This window comes from Tubulanus polymorphus, chromosome 5 (assembly GCF_964204645.1).
Source record: "Tubulanus polymorphus chromosome 5, tnTubPoly1.2, whole genome shotgun sequence".
Classification (NCBI taxonomy): domain Eukaryota; kingdom Metazoa; phylum Nemertea; class Palaeonemertea; order Tubulaniformes; family Tubulanidae; genus Tubulanus; species Tubulanus polymorphus.
In genome coordinates this window covers 14,111,748-14,132,758 of record NC_134029.1, presented here as the reverse complement: position 1 = coordinate 14,132,758, position 21,011 = coordinate 14,111,748, and the positions used below count along the sequence as shown (strand labels likewise).

The 21,011-nt window shown below is 33.3% G+C and overlaps 1 protein-coding gene across 6 annotated transcripts in view; it reads right to left on the bottom strand.

Moving 5' to 3' along the window:
• The window catches only part of LOC141905831 (uncharacterized), a 270,857-nt gene that overhangs the window by 176,664 nt on the left and 73,182 nt on the right, over positions 1-21,011 (bottom strand). For all 6 annotated transcript variants that reach the window (XM_074794884.1, XM_074794885.1, XM_074794888.1 and 3 more), the window contains 3 exons: positions 2,699-2,805; positions 2,453-2,613; positions 830-1,068 (listed from right to left, as the gene is read on the bottom strand). In XM_074794884.1, coding sequence (XP_074650985.1) covers positions 830-1,068; positions 2,453-2,613; positions 2,699-2,805 — 507 coding nt within the window. The remainder of the gene's footprint in view (positions 1-829; positions 1,069-2,452; positions 2,614-2,698; positions 2,806-21,011) is intronic.

Here is a 21,011-nt window from a genome sequence, read left to right as displayed (position 1 = left end):
TGTATATGTCACTCCAGTCTTCGTAGACCAAGCGCGCTTTAAAATCCAAAATATTGAGTTCATTGATCGGTCTAAAATGGATAATGTACGATGCATTTTTACGCCGTCGAGCAAATAACAAAGCGTCGAGCCATCGGGTAAATAACAAAGGTAGAATAATGGTCTGAAATATCAGTAGTCAATATGCCGGTCGTTGGTTGTCAACAATGGTATATATGTGGTCAATACAGGTTGCTGACATTTCGGTGACTCTTGTTGGTTTTAAAATGAGAAGTTGTAATGAGTGCGAAACCATGTTATTCAAGAAGTCGTGGGTCTTGTTGTGCGTGGATGCTTTGATGAGATCTATATTGATGTTGCCCAAAATGAACACGTTATTTTTAGGCAATTTAGCTAATCTTGAATTAAGTTCGGTGGTAAACTGATCAATTGGTTGACCTCCTTTGTTGATACAGGACACCAACTAATATTTTTTCATTACGTGAAATCGACAATTCGCAAAATAACAATTCAGAAGTGTTACTTTCAATACTCATGTCGTTACGTACTTTACAATGGTAATGGTCATCAATATATATCGCCACACCGCCTGCATAGTTAAAATGACGATTTAAGAAAAAGCTATTGTATCCGTCTAGTTTGTATAATACGTCATTATCTTGATCATCTAGCGCCCACGTTTTGGATACCCCAATGACTGTGGGTGAAAAGTTTATACTAGTTATTGTATCTCTTAAATTTTCAAAATTTTTGTTTTGTTCTTCTAACATTGGTATGTGGACATCTTATCTGCCCCACTCGTGATATGTCAATATTATATGAACTTTACCTGGGCATACAACTTTTCCACATGATCCTGGTGTTTGTTCGAAATTTCATTTGAATGCGTTGAGATCTCTGAGATTGCATCATGTAGTTTATGTGACACTATTTCCAGTTCTTTAGCTTTAGCATTCAGTTCAGCTTTTACTGCTTTAAGCTGGCCTTCCATCATTTTAGTCGACCGAGTACATTGTTGCGATTCATTTTGCGCAGTAACCAACTCACTCTTTAACTTCTCTATTTCAGCTGAAAAAAATATGAATATAACTGCCAGGTAGCAATAAAGGGTTTCTAGCGCTTCTGATTTAAATGACCATACTATGAGGTATGGCAGATTTCCTGAAGTATGGTACCGCATATAGATATTACTTGAGAACTTTTTTTGCTTGTTATTTCATCGTTTCTAGGTAGAACAATGCGGGTGCTTTGTGGAAATCAATAGTGGATGAAAGTTTACCAAATATATCTAGCATGACACCGCTTCAAAACTTCCTCGGCAAATCTGGGTTTTATGTGATCATAAGTTTGACATGGTCAAAAATGTGTGTTTTCTTTCAGCAATTGGTTGATTTTAACCCATTCACGAATAAACAGCAATTGCACTTATTTGTCCATATTTTGTCCTGAGATTTTTGTGTCCATAATTGGCGTACTTACGCCAAAAAGTTACCTTTCATTTGCAAGTTGCATTGATAACAAGGTAAAATCAGCTAAAATAACCTTAGCAACGAGAGTCAATTTATTATGACAAATAAGTCAATTCAGCATCGCACAGACTAGAATTCTATTTCATTCATTTTATCAAATGTTATACCGTCATGTCCCATCAACTGTGATGAGTGTCAGGAGATTCAAAAGTACAATGTGCAGCGCACCTCGCGCCCCGTGATGAATACCCCAATCAGCAAAAATATAATGTATCATAAGTGGTAAAACATTAATTGATTGACGATTACGCCTTTTGAACAGTGATCTTTCAAAAAAATGAACCCAATATATTCTGGGCTCCCAGCTAAAATCAGTATATTTTAAACCCCAAAAAACTTGCCTATTGAAATGTGGCACGAATTTCTATCATTCTGTCAGTTGCAATGGCTTTTTCTAGTTTTATATTCATCAAAATTATGAATCCAATTGAAAATTAGTTCCAAAGATGTTACTTAATCTAATTTTGCTCCATTTTGTATTTTGGGCCATAATATACGGTCTAAATATATCTAATATAGGGCCTAAAAATTTCAGTATGGACCAGTTTTTTGAAGTAAAACCACCCATTAACTCTTCATCGGTTCAAGTCCAGAATAGACGACCATGTCTCTTGGAACAATCTATATGGCTATTACATCAATTAGAATTTTTGAGCTACAGATGTGTCTAGGTCAGATACATGTACAGCGCCCCAACAAAGGATGGAAATTTAACGCAATAGCCTGCTTGGTCTGAAATTAGATTTTATGAATGGTCCCTTACATAAGCAAAACATCAGTCTTGGAAAAAATGGTAGTACGCAATGAGCTTTTCATCATGGTGTATTTACAGGGACAATGGATAATGTACACTGTGGACTGTTAATCATAGGCTCTAAGGACTATTTGTATGAATGTATGTAAATATTTTTGGTCAAACACACCTTCTGCAGCATAATCTCGTTGCAGATTGCAAGATTGAACACCAATGCTTGTGCTTAAACGTAAAACCTCCATCTCAGAAAGCATTCCAGCATATCTATCTTCCATTGTCTTCAATTTAGCATAAACCAGATGTTTTTCTTTCACAAGTTCAGATATTTGTCTGAAAAATTTTCAAAATCATTCTCCTCCTGAGTAGGGCTTAATCAATATAACCACCACAATTTACATCTTGTAGTTGTTCTTACCCTCTCAATCGATTCTCCATTTCATCAGACTTCATTTTAAGATCTTCCATCTCATCTTCCCTTTGCTGCATTTTTGTATCATTTTCATGTTTCTCTTCCCTCAATCTCTGATAAAAGATTAAGGAAAATGAATTGAAAATATAGCTGCAAAGCAATGATATCGGATTTTATGATGAGCATAGGTGAGTATGGATGATTTTTTTAGCCAAGAACTTAAAACTTTTCTATCTATTAGTAATGGAACTCCTGATCATTAAGCCACAAAGTCTAGTGCTCTACTAACTGGGTCAATGTAACTGCATGAGTAATACTGTACCGTAGAATTGTTTTGATACAATGACCATCTATAACTAAAATTCCTGCTCACTGATTGGCTGAAATTTTGTTTGCCTCCATTTGGCCCCCTAATATTTTCACACCCATTTATAGCCACTGCATTAGTGTATGATAGGCTACCACACCACATTTAAAGGCCCAATCCTTCTCCACGATGACACTGTTTGGTACAGTTTCGTATTAATATATAGGTAGATGTAAAGTACTATAAAATCCTGCAAACAATATGAACCAAATTACCATCTGGAAACAAAATACTGATCTTGACAGCTGATTTCATAAACAAATATGGCCAAAAATTATACAAAATTGAACCAATAATAATTCAGGGAACAACAATAGAGTTTCACTGTTGAGAAGCAGAAAACCTTCATCACTTAAATGAAAAACAGCTGGGCAAAATCACCAAATTTCAAGGACAAATCCTTCTCCGTGAAACTATTTGGTACATAGTTTTGTTTTAAAGATCAAATGCAGCCTAACTCATTATACAAGATTTTAGTTTTGATTGATTGTTTTGCTAATACTTATGCTATATTTGAAATTAGACTCATTTTTTAGACTCAATTGAAAGTGATCACTTTCTCTGTGCGCACCGAACTGTATGCTTTGAGAGTAGTTCACACTAAATGTTGGTAGATGGCGCTCGCACTGACATCATTGGGAGGGCTGCCTCTAGTGGATGGGAAGCAACCGTCACCGCATATTTTACTTCCGCGTTTAAAAATTCTTCCTTGTCGGTGTTAAATAAGCTTTCATATTGAAGCACTTTCGGCCTAAAAATGAGCGACTCGGAAAATATGGTTCATGGAGTAGATGACCAGGATGTAGTCCAGCCGTATTTATTCGAGCCGAATGTTGCAAAATCGACTACTGCTAACGGTGGAGATTGCGAATCATTATCGTCAAACTAAAACATGTCAAACGAAAATGAAGAATAATTGTCACTGTCGTCATCTTCGGACGACGAAAGTGAAGACGGAGATTTCAGAAGTGATAATGTTGATTGGTAATTAATGAAATCCGTAATATCACTACCCACCAAGTCCACAAGATACATGAAATATAGGCCTAAATTCGATTTAATTCAATGAAACTGATCTGAAGAACAAATAGAAATACTACAGTCACAGAGCAATAATGATTCTTATACACGACAACTTGCTAAATGAAAAAATCACATAATGAAATTTTTATCTGATAATATTGGAATGACTACAACTAGCCTGAGCTTTTTTTATTTTTTAAAACTCGTTTTTCAAGGTGATTGTGTCGCAGTGTGGTAGGTCCAAATAACCAGATCCAATACAAATGCATTCCCATGCCAACTGAAATAGAATGCTGCTGTTGCATGGAGGAGCCTGTGATTCGTCAGCGTGTTACTGATGAGGGAGTGAAATGTATTACTGACCACCCAAGATTTCATGCTATCTGTTTACATCCATACGTCATCGAAGTAGGCTTTTATGAGTATTGCGAAAATTATGGACCAGTTCCAGATGATCAATCAATATTTGAGTAAGAAGATTAAATCAATGGATAAAAAGAATTTAATTACATTTTAGAAAGGTACATACACGGTTTGAATACATGTACACATTTTTTCAGACTGTACAGGCATATTGCGTACCGAAAATTTGTGCGCTGGATATGGAAAAGACTAGGGAAAAACAACAGAAAAGTACTGCCATCATGTGCTGAAGTCAAGATACGCGAAACATGGGTGACACCAGATTAACAACCTACAGGTTTCAAATATCCAAATATACCATGGTTAGTAGCATCAGATTATTTCTTTACAGGCAGATTAAAGCGACTGCAATGAGCTATGACAATGCCGTCCTTAGAAATCCTAACACACCAATTGATATAGCTAAAGGAGTTAATGGTCTGAATATGGCTAAAAATGTTATTACAGAACTTATTGTAACTGAACCACTAATAATAAGATAATATATAATTTTGCTTTTTAAATATTTTTTCTTTTTAACTTTTAAATCATTTTCAAATTCTAATATTTGTTTTTCCAAATATAATTAGGGTTTTCTGTTATTTCACAGAAAACCCTATTGATATCCGCGTGATTATTATTATTATTATTTTCTTCCACACTAATTTTACTAAAAGAACAAAGGCTTTGTTACCTTGCCGCTGTTGTCGATACAATCCGTCTGATATCATTCAGTTCACTTCGATCTACAAATACCCCGTGCGTATTTTGAAGAATCATCGTTACAAAAGCACTGTCGGGCCGTAAACATTGAAAATTGAGCCCCATTCAAAGAGCCGACATGTTTTTCTAAGTCCTCTTTCCGAAATCTACCGCACGTTTCTTGTCACATCAGTTATCAATTCAAGCATAAATTAACAAATTTATTACCCAAAGATTGCACATTCTGTCGCGGTTTTTAAAAACTAATTTTAACAATAGCCCATTTTTCTCATCAAATCGTATTACCGATATACACGAAATTTACTACTTTAGATTTTAAAAGCACTGTCGAGCCGTAAACATCGACGAATCGACGTGTGTCACTACATCGTCGTTCCGGGGATCAGCTGCAAGTTTCACCTCATCATGAGAATCAAATCGAGTACAAATTAATTTATTACTACCAGTGAATTGGCTGCGGGCGTCAAGCAGTTAGTTTAGCAATAGCTATTTTTCTTTATCAAATTAACCGTGTATTTACTAAGATAAATCATAAGTGTACCGGGGAGTCGTAGGCCTAAACGAAACACGCCGAAGAGATATAGCGGAGAAAAGCTGTTATGTCGACGAGGTATCAAGATAAAAGAATATATTACTTTATTCGGCCGCAGGCTTCAACCTCTATATCAATACCATCAATACTCTATATTTCCTACAGTACATACCGATCATTGTCAAATGCACAAGGTATTAACTAAATACAAGTATATAACACAATCCTTTCCGTATGCTGGACTCACACTTGACATTCTGAATAAGCATTCGCTGTTGGGGAAAGGGATCGTTCGCTGTGTCGCTTAAAGTGTTTATGGAGTTTGACGCGGCTTTAGGCCTACAGGTACTGAGCTTTACTGTCTCAAACAAACACAGTATAATTGTTGCGTTTATTAACGGACTCATTGGATTGAACTTCAAAACAAAATTTACGATATTTAGGTGGGTTGTTATTCAATAGGCCTACGACCAATCTGTCCGGATGTTAGGCCTACGCATATACATAGGCCTACATAGGCTAGTAGCCTCTACTAGGTTAAGCGTTTGCTGTGGGGGAAAGGAGAGTTCGCTTTGTCGCTTGAAGTGTTTATCGATGTTTTACACGACCTTAAGGCTTTAGTATGGTGGCTGATAAGGGCCATGCGTAAAAAAAACACGTATATGCAAATGAGGGCGACATTATGACAAAACGACAAAATTAAAATAACACGACAAAACAATAATTTTGGTTTTGTCGCCCGCGACAATTCATTATTTTGGTTTCATCGCCCGCGACAATTCATTAATTTGATTTTGTCACCTGCGACAAATCAATATTTTGGTTTTGTCGCCCACAACAATTCAATATTTTGGTTTTATCGCCCGTGACAATTCATTATTTTGGTTTTATCGCCCGTGACAATTCATTATTTTGGTTTTGTCGCACACGACAATTCATTATTTTGGTTTTATCGCCCGTGACAATTTTTTTTTGTCGCGGTTTTATCGCCTGCAACAATTCAATATTTTGGTTTTATCGCCAGTGACAATTCATTATTTTGGTTTTATCGCCAGTGACAATTCATTATTTTGGTTTTATCGCCCGCGACAATTCATTATTTTGGTTTCATCGCCCGCGACGATTCATTAGTTTGGTTTTGTTGCCCGCGACAATTCAATATTTTGGTTTTGTCGCCCGCCACAATTCAAGATTTTGGTTTTATCGCCGCGACAATTCATTATTTTGGTTTTATCACCCGCGACAATTTATTATTTTGGTTTTGTCGCCCGCGACAATTCAATATTTTGGTTTTGTCGCCCGCGACAATTCAAGATTTTGGTTTTATCGCCAGCGACAATTCATTTTTTTGGTTTTGTCGCCCGCGACGATTCAAGATTTTGGTTTTATCACCAGCGACAATTCATTTTTTTGGTTTTGTCGCCCGCGACAATTCAATATTTTGGTTTTATCGCCAGCGACAATTGATTATTTTGGTTTTATCGCCCGCGACAATTGATTATTTTGGTTTTATCGCCCGCGACAATTAATTTTTTTGGTTTTGTCGCCCACTTTATTAGCTTTTGAATAATTAGGCCAATTAATAACGTAATAAAGACTTATGCTTTCGCCTATTTTGAAGTCGATTAATCTGATATAGTGTCGAACATTAAGGTCATTTTGGCAGATTCGTTTTTTTTTAAAGTGATATAAAAGCGATCATTCAAGTGATCCTACTTAATGAAAGATCACATATATGATTTCTTTTTCTAAAGATGTACGGAAGCTTATATGTCAAAAGCGATAAAGGGCCTGGAGTTGTCGCTTCCAACTCGACAAGGTGCTATATTTATGTCGACATATCGCGATATATCGCGTCAAGTCGACATGAATGTGTCTACACACGCGACTTTTCACGACAAATTTCGCTTTTTCGCCCATTTTCCACGGGACAAGCCGTCATTTGAAGACACGTCGAAATGTAAGATGAGGACGCCAGTTATATGGCAACTGAGTTTCAAGTCGTCATGAATATGTTGAATTGTTGTGAGGAAAATGGTTGAGAAAACGAAATATGTCGTCATAACGTCACAATATGTCGACATATTCATGTCGACTTGAAGCAATATATCGCGATATGTCGACATAAATATGGCGACTTTGTCGAGTTGGAACGCGACAACTCGAGGCCCTTTATCGCTTCCGTACTTCCGTATATATGGGACCCATACAAAACCGTCGCGACCTTTTATCACGACGAAATTATGTCGAACAAACGTGATATATCGTGATTTATCGACATAATTAAGTCGATATATCGTGTTAATATCACGATAAATCGTTATACGGATCACGCCTTTCACCAATGTCGACGTCTGTATCGCAACATAACCGCGAACCGTCGACATAATTATCACTCCTTTAGCTAAAATGTCGTGATACGTATGGCAATTTATTGAGACAATATCGCAAAAAGTCGACATAAAAATCTCGACATTTTAAATAAGGTCTTCCTAGTTACATCGATATATTGAGATAGTTAACCTAATTTCAATAAGGGGACGCATACTTAATGATGTTTAATGTTAGATTAATATGAAAGAAGAAATGAAGTTGGCAGAAAAATTAAAATGACTACATCATCACCAGAATATGGTGGACATATTGAATGTTGGGGTTCAAGTAGAATGACCCCAAATGCTGGGGCACAATAATAGTGTTCAGTACATGGTCGATGAACTAAATAGGTCATTCGCATCAATACTTTGTCACAATTGATTTGCGGTATATTTTGGATTACTGTGTATGTCATTTGTCAGGACATTAAACAGTAGACGACTTAGGATACTACCTAGCGTGACTCCACTAGTTAGACCGACTTATTCCAAGATGAGGCGTTCCGTTGATTTTGGCTATAAGTTTTCGTTCAGAGATAACTGCTGAGCCATTTGGGCGACCTATCATTGATACTGTTTCCTAATAGCCTGTTTAGGTAGTAATGGCTGATGTAATGCCTTATCAAATGCTTTGTCGAAATCCACCGATGAACAGGATTCTAAGACAGCAGAAAACCCGTTATCGCTGCTTTGCAGCTATATTTTTAATTTAGTTTCATTTATATCATGAATAATATCAACATTATCAATTTTATCATCCATTTATTTAGAAAAAAAAATACTAATTTGTAAATTTATATGCTACAAATATAACAATAACTGTTCCGCCTAAAATCCAAATTATTTCATATTTCCTCTGTTCCCTACTTGGGGTATAATAATCTGATAATTTGGGTTTGTATAGATGTAATTTTTCTTTATTTGTTACTGCGTTATATAAACTCATTGCATCATCGACTGATTGAAAATCTCTATGTGAAATTTTCTGATTATATAATTCTTTATTGATGTAATCCATATAGTTTTGTCTTTTTTCTCTATATTCTTCTGCAGCTTTATTACATTTTTCTAATGCTAAGTTATGTCTTTTTTGTTCTGATAATGAACCATTTTTATCAATATGCTTAAATAAATACCCACCACCTGTAAATGCTAAAGGGTTAACAATTGCTGATCCTATAATAGTTATAATTGCAGATGCCATTTATTTAGTAAAAAAATTACGCATTTATATAGGAATATATTTTTGTTTTTCCAAATAATCAATAGTTAAATTAGATAAAGTAACTGCTGACGTTAATTTTAAAATATCATTGATATCAAATCTATCAATGTTAACACTTCCCATTTTAAATACTTTTTTTGATACCATTATATAACCAACAGTTCCCACTGATAGTAAGGCACCATTTTATTATTCACTTATAATCACTCATTTATTAATTAAAAAAATACTATCTTCAAAATATTTAGTTAACTTAGTTATAATTATTTCAACATTCATAATATTATTCGTTTTATTTTCATATATTTCAGTTATTATTCTTTTAATATCATCAATGATAAAATCTTCATCTAATTCATAAAATCTTAAAGACTCTCTAATTAAATCAGTAATCTTTCCTACATCAAAAGTTTCTTTATTTATTGTTGTTTCATATTCAAATGTTGTTTCATTAGAAAATGCAATATTTTTAATATGTGTTATTACATCATTAATATCAAATTTCATTTCTTTCTCACGTTTAAAATCAAATCCAAAACATATACTCCTACTGTTATATTCATATTTATGTATATAAAAAAAAATTACTCTCTACATCTTATAACTAATTCATATATCACAGAAAAATTATTCAAATCAATTAAATATCCATTATGATTTCTTATTTCTAATCTAAAATTATTAAATTGTGGAATGCATGGTTTGAAATCACATTCAGCTAAATTATAATTTATTTGCGTTCCAAATTGTTTAACATTTTTTAGTGGTAAAATATTTAATATACTAGAATTACAAATTGTATCTTAAGTTGCTTCGAAAGTTTTTGTAGGATAAATTAAATTGCAATAAATATAAAAGTGTGTAAAAGGTATTATATTTGAGCTACCTTCTGCGTTTCCAGTAACAATATGCGGTTTAATTCCTAGCATTTTAGCTATTAGTTTGTTTACCATAAATTTATTTTGTTCAGTAGATAACTTTATTCTTATTTTATTAGAACTATCAATTTTAATAAATTTAATTCCAAATTCATCAGTACTCCCGATTTTCAACCGAGCTCTTCTATTAATTTCCTGCGCTAATGATTCTAAATTATATAATCCTGGTTTTAAAAATAGATGAAACCATTTATTTTTATTTCTCATATAAATTGCAAAACCTCTATGTTCGAAAGTTTTATCCGATATACTAAAACCTACACAATTCTTAAATTCTTTATCTAATTGTACAAGTAAATTATGAGATTTAGAATTTAATTGTTTTCTAGAATCAACATATATTCTATATTCTTTTAATTCTACCATTTATTTTACATATTTTATTCAAAATCTATATCATGGTGCCCTTTTTCATTCTTACCTTTGTATATGAAATAGAAATCACCAGAACATAATTCTTCTAAATCTTCACTAGATAATCTATTCAATCTATCTGGTAAATATGTTCTGAATTTATATTTATTTCCCTTTAATCCTTCATATTCTAAACTAATTTATCTCCATATTTATTAGAAACTGTATCAATATTTGTAATTAAATATTTCTTATGAATTGTTAGTTCATTTAGTTTTTTAAATATATAATCCTCTGATTTAGCATTTGTGATATCTTTTATTCTATCTAGAAATGATTTGTTGTTCTCACTGTGTGCTTGATTACTCTCCATTTATTATACATATTTTTATTAAAATTGAATTAAAGCCGATTAACATGTTAGAATCCTTTTCATAATCTCATTCTCTTTTGCTTATTCTCTTTTAAACTTTAAGTATTCATCTAAATTGCAACTGTCGTGCCTTGGCTGACCGGCGACTGGCAACGATCTAAATCAACTACAGCGAACGTTTCAAACACATTATTTATTATGTATTCATGGTTTGCTACAAAGGATAAACAAATAAACATTCCTGCAACAATAATTATGCTCCTTTTTACATCATGTGCCACAAATTATAGCATTTGACATAATTGATATAATCATATTTAAAGAGAGGCTACTCACAATTTCATGTTCACTGTGCGACAATGTAGAGCTGACACTGAATACACAGATTTCTGATCAAACATTATATATGCCAAAAGTTACTGAGCCGTTAAGGCATGATATAAGGCATTCGCCTACACGGAAATGCACAACTCATAATCTATAATCCATATCAAAACTTGCAGAGTGTAAAAAACACGAAGAAAGTATGAAATTACAAATCATAACAAATACAAAAAAACCATAGCTAATGAATAATTTCTTATATGACAAAATCTTTTAATAATCTAATTATAAATTAAAGCTAATTTCTAACATAGCACCTCCTTGGCAACAATACATATGTTGGCAAAATTTTACAACGCTTAGTCACTCATGTGACAGCACATGTACCCATGATACGGTTATTATCTAATAATAATTTTGTCAGCGATTTTCCTCTAATACACAAATTTTAGATACAGGTTGTATGTACTCAGAACCTCTTGTTTTGACCTTAAGGGCTCTTACTCGTCCATCCTTACCGGGCATAGTATTTGTTACCCTACCTAACGACCATTGTCCCCTTGGGATATTCTTATCAACGATAATTACTAAATCTCCAATATTTACATTAGAGTTTTCATCAGTGCACTTACCTCTTACAGTGAGGGAAGGCAAGTATTCAACGATCCATCATCCCACACATGGTCCGCCAGAACCTGACACTGCCGCCACCTTTTACGGCTATTGATCTCTTAGTTTTCAAACTTACCAAATGAGATTATTGAAGATGCTCCACCATGGAGAAAATGATTAGGGGTTATTGGTGTTAGATCGTTGAGCTGTTATATGTAAGGGGTCTACTGTTGATGGCACCCTCCACCTCTATAAGGCTAGTACGTAACACAGTTTCACAAACACATTGCTCCCCAAGTACTGACTTAAGCTCTCTTAACCGACCTAACTAATAGTTCCCATACGCCACCGAAGTGAGGCGCGTTGGGCGGCATGAAAATCCACTTCGTGCCTTTTTCTACTAAAAAATTCGATATGAATGACTGATTCCATTCTGAAAGAGAAGACTTTAATTCCCTTTCAGCACCAATGAAATTGGTTCCATTGTCACTATACAACTCCCCAGGCGTACCACGTCTATTAATAAAACTACGTTGAACAAACATGAAAATATCAGTTTCGAGGGAATCTGCTTATTCAAGTAGAACTGACCGAGTCACATGGCAAGTGAATAGACATACCCATCGTTTAATAACAGAACAACCTCTTTTTACTAACAGAGGTCCAAGGTAATCAACTCCTGTATATTCAAATGGGTGAGAATACGCAGTTAACGAAAGTCCGGTAAATCAGACATAAAAGGTATCTTAGGCATTGCCGTTCGTCGCCAACAAGTAAAACATTTGCGAATGACTGATTTCGCCACAATTCGAGCCTTGATAGGCCAATAATTTTGTCGTACAGACGCTATGACATGTTCAGGCCCAGAATGCAATGACAATAAATGTTCACGTTTCACGATTAGATTCGTAATATGGTGACCAAATGGGAGTAACAATTGATGCTTATACAGGGACCATCTATGAATGGATCGAGACAACGTAACCTACTCTTATTAGCTACTATGCCTTGATGCAGCGAATTATACTCGCTCGGGTACGATTCCCGTTGCGCATTTACAATTAAACACATCTTTGCATCATTTAATTCCTCTGGTAAGAAATATTTGGATTTTATAGCCGTCATACCCAGCCTGGGAATTTTAGCAGCAAAATTTCTTACTGCTCGCAAAATCCATGCAGTTTTGCGTTTTAGCAACATCAATGATGAAACATCTTGAGGCGTAATTAGACCCTCAAGGCTAAACTAAGAAGTAAAGAACTGTCGTAAACAGCAGTGTTGTTCACATATTTGAACCTTTGAACGTTATCATCGTTTTCACTAATGGAACCTAAGACCGGCTGATCCGGCCATTTTTCAGTCGTCTGAAAAAGAAACTCTGGCCCTCGTAACCATCTTTGTTCAATAGTTAAACTTCCAGCTGGAGGACCGCAAGTACAGTCATCTGCTGGGTTTAAATTACTAGGGACATATTTCCACTGATTAGGATTAGTAGATTCACGAATCTCCGTAACTCTATTAGCTACAAACATCTTGAATCGCTTTGATTCATTGCTTATGTACCTCAATACAGTGGTTGAATCAGACCAAAGAAATACTTTATCAATACAAATGAAATTCCTAATTCAGCCCTTAACGTCTCTGATAAACATGTGGACATAACTGCACCTTGTAGTTCAAATTTTGGCACCGTTAATCTCTGTTAAATTGGAGCTAAATGAGTTTTTGATGCAGCTGTTGAACAAGGAATAGAAATATCAAAAGTATAACACAGGTACGCAACAGAACCAAAGCCACGTTCTGAAGCATCCGAGAACAGATGTAACTCAATATGTTTTGCGTTAGAAGAGAAACCTAAGTGGTGGCGAGGGATACTAACATTTGCAAGAAAAGGTAACTCATCTTGCCACGCGCGCCATCTAACAAGCAAATTATCGGTCAATTCATCATCCCAGTCTAAATTGCACCTCCTTAAATCCTGTATTAAACATTTCGCTTTAAACGTAAATGGAGCGAGATATCCACAGGGATCGAAAATTGAACAAACAGTGATAAGATTACGGCGTTTAGTAGGAGAAATTTCTTTAATGTCAGGCCTAAACAGAAAAACATCATTTTCAGGATTCCACTTAATACCAAAGACCCTCTCGACTGACAGTTCATTGAACTCTAAACCTAACGTGGGATCATTACGATCGATATCAGGTATATGCGCCAAAACGTTTTTACTTGAAGACATGAATTTGGTTAAATGAAACCCGCCTTTAACCGCCGTGAAATTCCTTCACATTTTGAAGCCGCGTCGAATACGACTCTGAATTTACCAGGCTTTTTTGCATTCAACACGCAATGATGTGGTATGAACCATGTTCTGGGACTAACGACTGAAGCGTCCTCATACGTCAACTTGCGTGCATAACCATCGGCGATGTAACCGTTCAATGTATCAGAATACCCTTTTTTTATGTTTGGATCTTTATACAAACGACTAGCCAAAATTCCAAACCTCCTTTCAGCAACTGATTTATTAAAAGGAAGCGTACTACTCTTATCCCTCCAAAGCATCCCCACTTCATAGTGCCCCTCAACGATTTTTGTAATATTTTCTAAGATAGACAAGGCCCTTTGATCCTCAATTGACCCTGTCTGACCTTGACAGGCTACACCAAAAGACTCAGTGGACCAAAAACGTTCAACCTGTTCGTTTAAATCCTTATCCCCTGCAATTATACAATTAACGTGAGCTTGGACGAAAGATTCCAGCCAAAGATTCAGCCAAAGATTCTACATATGAAGGACTAAAGAGACACCAACCCAGGCAAATTTTAATAGCAAAAGGCTCCCCTGCAGCGCCTTCTTTTACGTCAATTTGGAGGTGAGCCTTTGGCACATCCACTCCTATTAATACCCTAATCTGATCGAGGCATACGTCACAAATCTCCAAACCATTCAAATGTTGCATATCAGAAACACGAGCTTTAATATTTTGAGATGAACAATTGAAGTTGCCGTAATTTGTCCATGCATTTTTGAAGTAATAACATCACTATAGAGATCCGACTGAGAACGCATTGAAAACGAAACGCACTGAGAATGATGCGAAGTACTAGTATGGAGGGTGTTAACCGTTAGCAAGCGTCTCTTACGATGCAAACCAAGATCATTTGCTAGTTCATTATTAATAAAGGTGACATCACTGGCAGAATCCAGCAGAGCATATGTGGACACGCGGCGACCGTTGCTTCCCTGCGCTGTAATCGGCACTATCTGAAAATAAACTTGCAGAGTATTACAACCTGCATTAACACCGTACAGTTACTAGATGTTTGAACATTATTAACAGTACTTTTATCATTACGAGGCCGATGAATAGAAGTATGATGCTTCTTTCTGCATCCCAATTCCTTACAGACGCCACTGGATGGACATGAATTAAGGAAATGGCCAGGATATAAGCAATTAAGACATAAACGATTGTTTCTAATCAACTGATATCTATCATTAATTGATTTGTCAATATAATATTTACACCTAGAAAGATGATGGTTTTCTGAACAAATAACTCATTGTTAATCGTTACCGTTATTACATTGAGACGTATTAAGAGTTGTATGCCTTACACGAGGAACTAAAGTTCCAGAATTACTTATCTGACTATCGCTACATTTTTACTTGCTAGCAACGGAATATGGACCAAAGTGCGCATCAATGCAGTCTTTGAGCCAATGCTGCAAGTCGATTAACGTTGGTTCTCTTACTCGAGATATTCTATGGACAAAGTCATTCCACTTTGATCTTTTTTCTTGAGGGATGCTAAACAATTCGTGAGCTTTTGGATAGTTACTGAAATCAAAATGATGTTTTAATGTTTTTAAATCATCTGTTATGTTATTAGTTTTTATCTTTAATATGTAACTGTCAGTATCAATATATAAGATTTCTATATTCTTTTCTCCAAAATGAGGTTGTAATACGTTATAATAGAATTCATACATCAATAATTTTGATATTTCTAAAACTGAAGCACCAACATAAATTGGTTTATTAAATTTCATTGATGTTCTTCTCATTTTAACAGCGGCTAAATTTTATTCTGTTACCAATGAATTTAGGATATGTTTGTAAATGCCTTATCCTTTTACCATTGCTAACTAACTCAATATCATTTCTATTTCTAATATTCTCACAGGTCTTACCATAGAATGCATTATTCATTAACTTGAAGAAATCTTTCTCAAAATCAGTTTTAGCTTTAGTTCTCTGGTGTTAAAATCTATATATTTTTCTAATCATTTAGATTGACTGAATGAAATATACCTATGTACTTTTTTTAGAATCATTCCTTGATTCAAATAGAATTTTAACATTCTATAATGTACTACATCATTATATTTATCTTCCTGAGTTACCATTAACTTTTCTGTATGAATTTGATTTTTGGGTTTAATTCTTTTTTGATAATTTGATAATTCTTCATGTGTTACAGTTTTATGTTCGGGACAGTATGCTAGATTTCTAGATTTAAATTTTTATCTTCAGGATATTCTAAATCTACAACAAAGAAGTAACCAGTCTCTGAATCATCTGCAATATCTAGAATTCTTCCAATCAAATTTATCATTATTCATGTTGTAAAACTTCAGTTATTTCAAATACTCCATAAGGTTGTGGTTCCATCATTGCCCAACCATATAAATTATTTGCATCTATATATAATAACTTATATCCAGGGTTATCATTTACATTGAAATATCTATTGCCTAATACACCTGAAACTCCTCCTCTTATAGATTTTTTAAATAATAATAATAGATCTATAATTGTTAACAAATCCATTTTTATATCTGTAAATTTTAATCCACAATCCCAAGTTAAACCTTGTCTAGAATAACAATGACAAGGATCAATATTGAAATATTTTAGATTTACATCTCTAAACCTTTCAAATAAATCAGTTAATAATAATACATCTGATTTTAAATATAAATCTACTAATTGTCCATGATTTTTCATTCCAAAATGATTCCAAATATTCAATGTTCTATTATAGACTTCATATTAAACATATTCATTTTTTAATTCATCATAGAATTGTTCTTATTATTATGCGATTTATAAAAACTATATGGAATTGCTCCTTTATATCTCATTAATTGAAAATCATCATTATTTGGATACTGTTGTTTTTATATTTTTAATTCATCATCAACTAATGATTTTGATAAATTATCTAATGAACTACTTAAAAATCTATATCAATCTATAAATCTTAGACACCCAAATTGGAAAGATATATAATTTTCAGATGTTTTAGCTAACATTTTAAATTTATAAGTTGGTATATTAGCAACATCTTTTGATCTATTTGGATTTAATCTTTCTATTTCATTATTGATTTCTTCCATTTTATGACATAGCTGTTTGATAAATAAATAAGCATCATACCCTGATAAATTATGAAATATTACTGGAACAAAGTTAATTTTCTTAGCTTGTAAGTTACAATTCTCATGCGCTGCTCCTCTAAATTTACTATTCAAATGATCATGATCTCTAACTTTTTTATCTTTAAAATTAAATAGTTTTTCACAATAATAACATTTATCAGCAAACTCAAATTCTTCTTTATCTTCTTCTGTCGTAATTATTTCTTTATTTTCATTCAACTTTTCATTACATTTTATTTCATACTCAATTAATAAGTCACAAAAATGATTGATAACATTTTCATTTCTATAATGATAATATTCACTTTCAATTAGTTCTGGATAATCAGATTTTATATATAACCCGAAAGCTGCAGCACTTTGATCTTTTTAATAGCATTTGTTATTAGAGGATCTGAATAACCAATTATAACAGATAACCATATATTACAAATGGTACTTTATTCTTGTAATCATATTTTTTGAATTCTAATATTTTATCCTTTTCATTTGGTAAAACTATTTTACAATAATCATGATTATCATATAATTGTTTATGATTTAATAATGCACTTTCAGTTCTGAATTTAGTTATACATTTTCTACATAGATATATTTTATTATCAAAATCATTTTCTGATTTGAAAAATAGATCAATTCTTTTAATCCACAAATAATGATTCTCATAATATAATATATCTATAAAACCATTTGAATCATAATCTTTTGATAGGTATTAAGGTTCTAATGTATAATGTTTAATATTATTACCTTTTGTTTTTGGTAATTTGACTAAATCAAACACATTTATCTTTATATTATTATCTCTTTCTATTTTTGGGATATTTTTAATGCTAACAGGATAATTATCTACCTTATAATTATTTTCAAATGGTTTATAATTTGATACTCTACAAATATTATCAGTTGCAGGATGTAAGCAACTAATTATTGACCATAGAAAACATTTATCAACAGAATTTTGTACATTTATAACAGCATTAGTTTTAAATGGTAATTTGATATAACTTGATCCATTTATATTATCATCTTTAAAATATGATAAATTATTTTCATCAGTTGGTTTCGATTTAGTTAACTTATTATATTTTGTGTTATACACATGTAAAGTCATAAATATTATTACATCAAATATTAAACCTGATCCTTCAAAATATATCTCTTCTATCTTATTTTTTATTTCATTATAACATTTATCTAATCTATCATCAATATGTTGTTTAGATATAATATGTTGTGAATGAGAATTATATTATATATTGGTTTATCTTCAGATTTTAACAAGAAAATTAATTTTAGAAAATTATTTGACGCCTGCGAAAAAAATGTATAATTTCTGGGCTAAGCTAATGTGGAATTGCAAATTTGAAATCGAAGTTTTAAGAAATTTGGGGAATGATGAGATTTGGCGATTGGGTAGATGATACAGCGGGTCTTCGACTCTAGTAGTGGTTTAAATTTTTTTATTGAAAATTCTCAATAATTGATCGCAAACTTGCGACCGACTTCATTTACTTATGCCTCTAAGCTGGTCTGCAACTTCATTGCCTCCATGGTTGAAGAACGAGCTCTTCTGATGTCTGCTTCATCATGACTTCGAGCATATCGTGTGGCCTAGCCAGCCGGCCCGGGCCACGGGTTTGGCTGTCACTCGATATCCTAGAGTCTTGAGTCTGGGTGGGTTGAAGTAGACATTGTCATTTAAAATAACATGCTTATGTTGTTCTGTATGAATTACCCGTGTGTCATGTATGTTGTATTAATTTATTTTAAAATTTGTATTTATTGAATTTGGGAATTCTATCCCGAAATTTCAATGTAATAAGGATCAATAAAGAATTCAATTGAATTGTCACCTAATACACATGCCATCAGAGGACGCGGAGCCGTATATGATAGCTATGCTATTATAAATTGCTAATCTCACGAAACCTGCATACTCCTAATATCAAACATATTTTCTAAAACGTTTGAATATTGAAATTATATGTTTACACATTTTCATATTGACCGCTTTTAGCCGCTGATGAAATTCACGCCGGCCCTACACACATCGTAGATAGCTTCGTCATTCCACCGGCATGCCCACGTCAGGGTCTGACTTTTATATCAGACTTCCAAATCGTGTATACATCCGCCATTTAACCGAATAATCCGATTTACTTATCATTTCTATTTATGCCTGCCCCTTCTGATATAATCATACATCCTTTACTATTACAATACGTCTTCTAATGATATTCAATGCAATATAACATTTCGACGTTCAAATATAGGTCATTATATAATCACAGTAAGCCATTCTACATCTATGTCAATAATATTTTGCCAGATAGCTTGTTTGTGTACACATAGACCTGTGACCTTTTGCACATCGATTTACGGCTGTCGTTTGTAAAATGACGCTGAATGGTTAACATTGTTTAGGTTTCATAATGGTAACGTTTTATAAGGCGTCAAAAAATTTAACTTTAGCCGATATACTAATCTTAGGATATTCTACGTCTGTAATTATTTTTATATTTTCATATTTTCTAAATGTTTTTTATTTTCTTCTAATGTTTTGCCTTTATGAAATTCAAATTCAATAGCAGCTGGTCCAATATCACTTTTGAATGCTTCGGTTATTTCTATTTCTTTTTTATTATTGAATGAATAAAAAAATTTTGTAACATCTTCCATGTATGTATGGTCTTTTATTGTTTAATTTATTTTTTATTCTTTTAAATGTCTTCTGTTTCTTATCAATATCTTTATCAAAATATTCTTCACCTAAAATATCATTATTAATATGTCTAATATGACTTTTAGATTTTAAATGTTCTTTATAATATCTTTTGTTACTGAATGATTGATTACATGTATCACATTTATATATTTCTTTTTCATTCTTTAATTCATCTAATTTAGTTTCTAATACATCATCTTTATATTCTAATTTCAATTTATTCTCTAAGTGAGATTTAGTTTCATCATGTCTTGCTTTTTGGGATTTATCTATATTGATTTTACATGTTGGACAGTAGTACTTCTTATTTGCTTCCATTTTAATATCAAATTTTTTATTAAAATTGATTTTAGAGGTTATTCATATTCATATATATGAATATTTTAAGAGTAATAGGGAATAAGTTGTTTCAGATTCGACCTCTCGACCTCTGATCTGAAACAACTTATTCCCTATTACTCACATGTGATTAACATCAATTATTCCAATCTGCAACACAGTGTGATAACTTCGGATATGAACCATTCCCATGTTGGTTCCAAATTCTGAACATCTGCATTTTTGTCATAGAATCTATTTTGGAAAAAGAATATTTTCATAACTGTCTCATTATTTCAACATTTTCAACACGTGGTTAGAACACTGCTGTGCAAAAACTAAGTACAAATGTCCACGGACTGTTGAGTTTGTATTTTCATTCGAAATAAATGTGGTCCGGTCTGCAGCGCTTTTACGGCCACCGGTACCAACAAACTTTCGAATAAACCTCCTACCCCCCCCCCTCATATTTTCTCATCTTTTTTAGGCTTTGCCAGAAAAATGACCTCAGACTTGAAAAATCCGGAAAAATTTCCTCCCTGAAGATTTAAAGGAATGCTAGTTAAAGGATGATAATG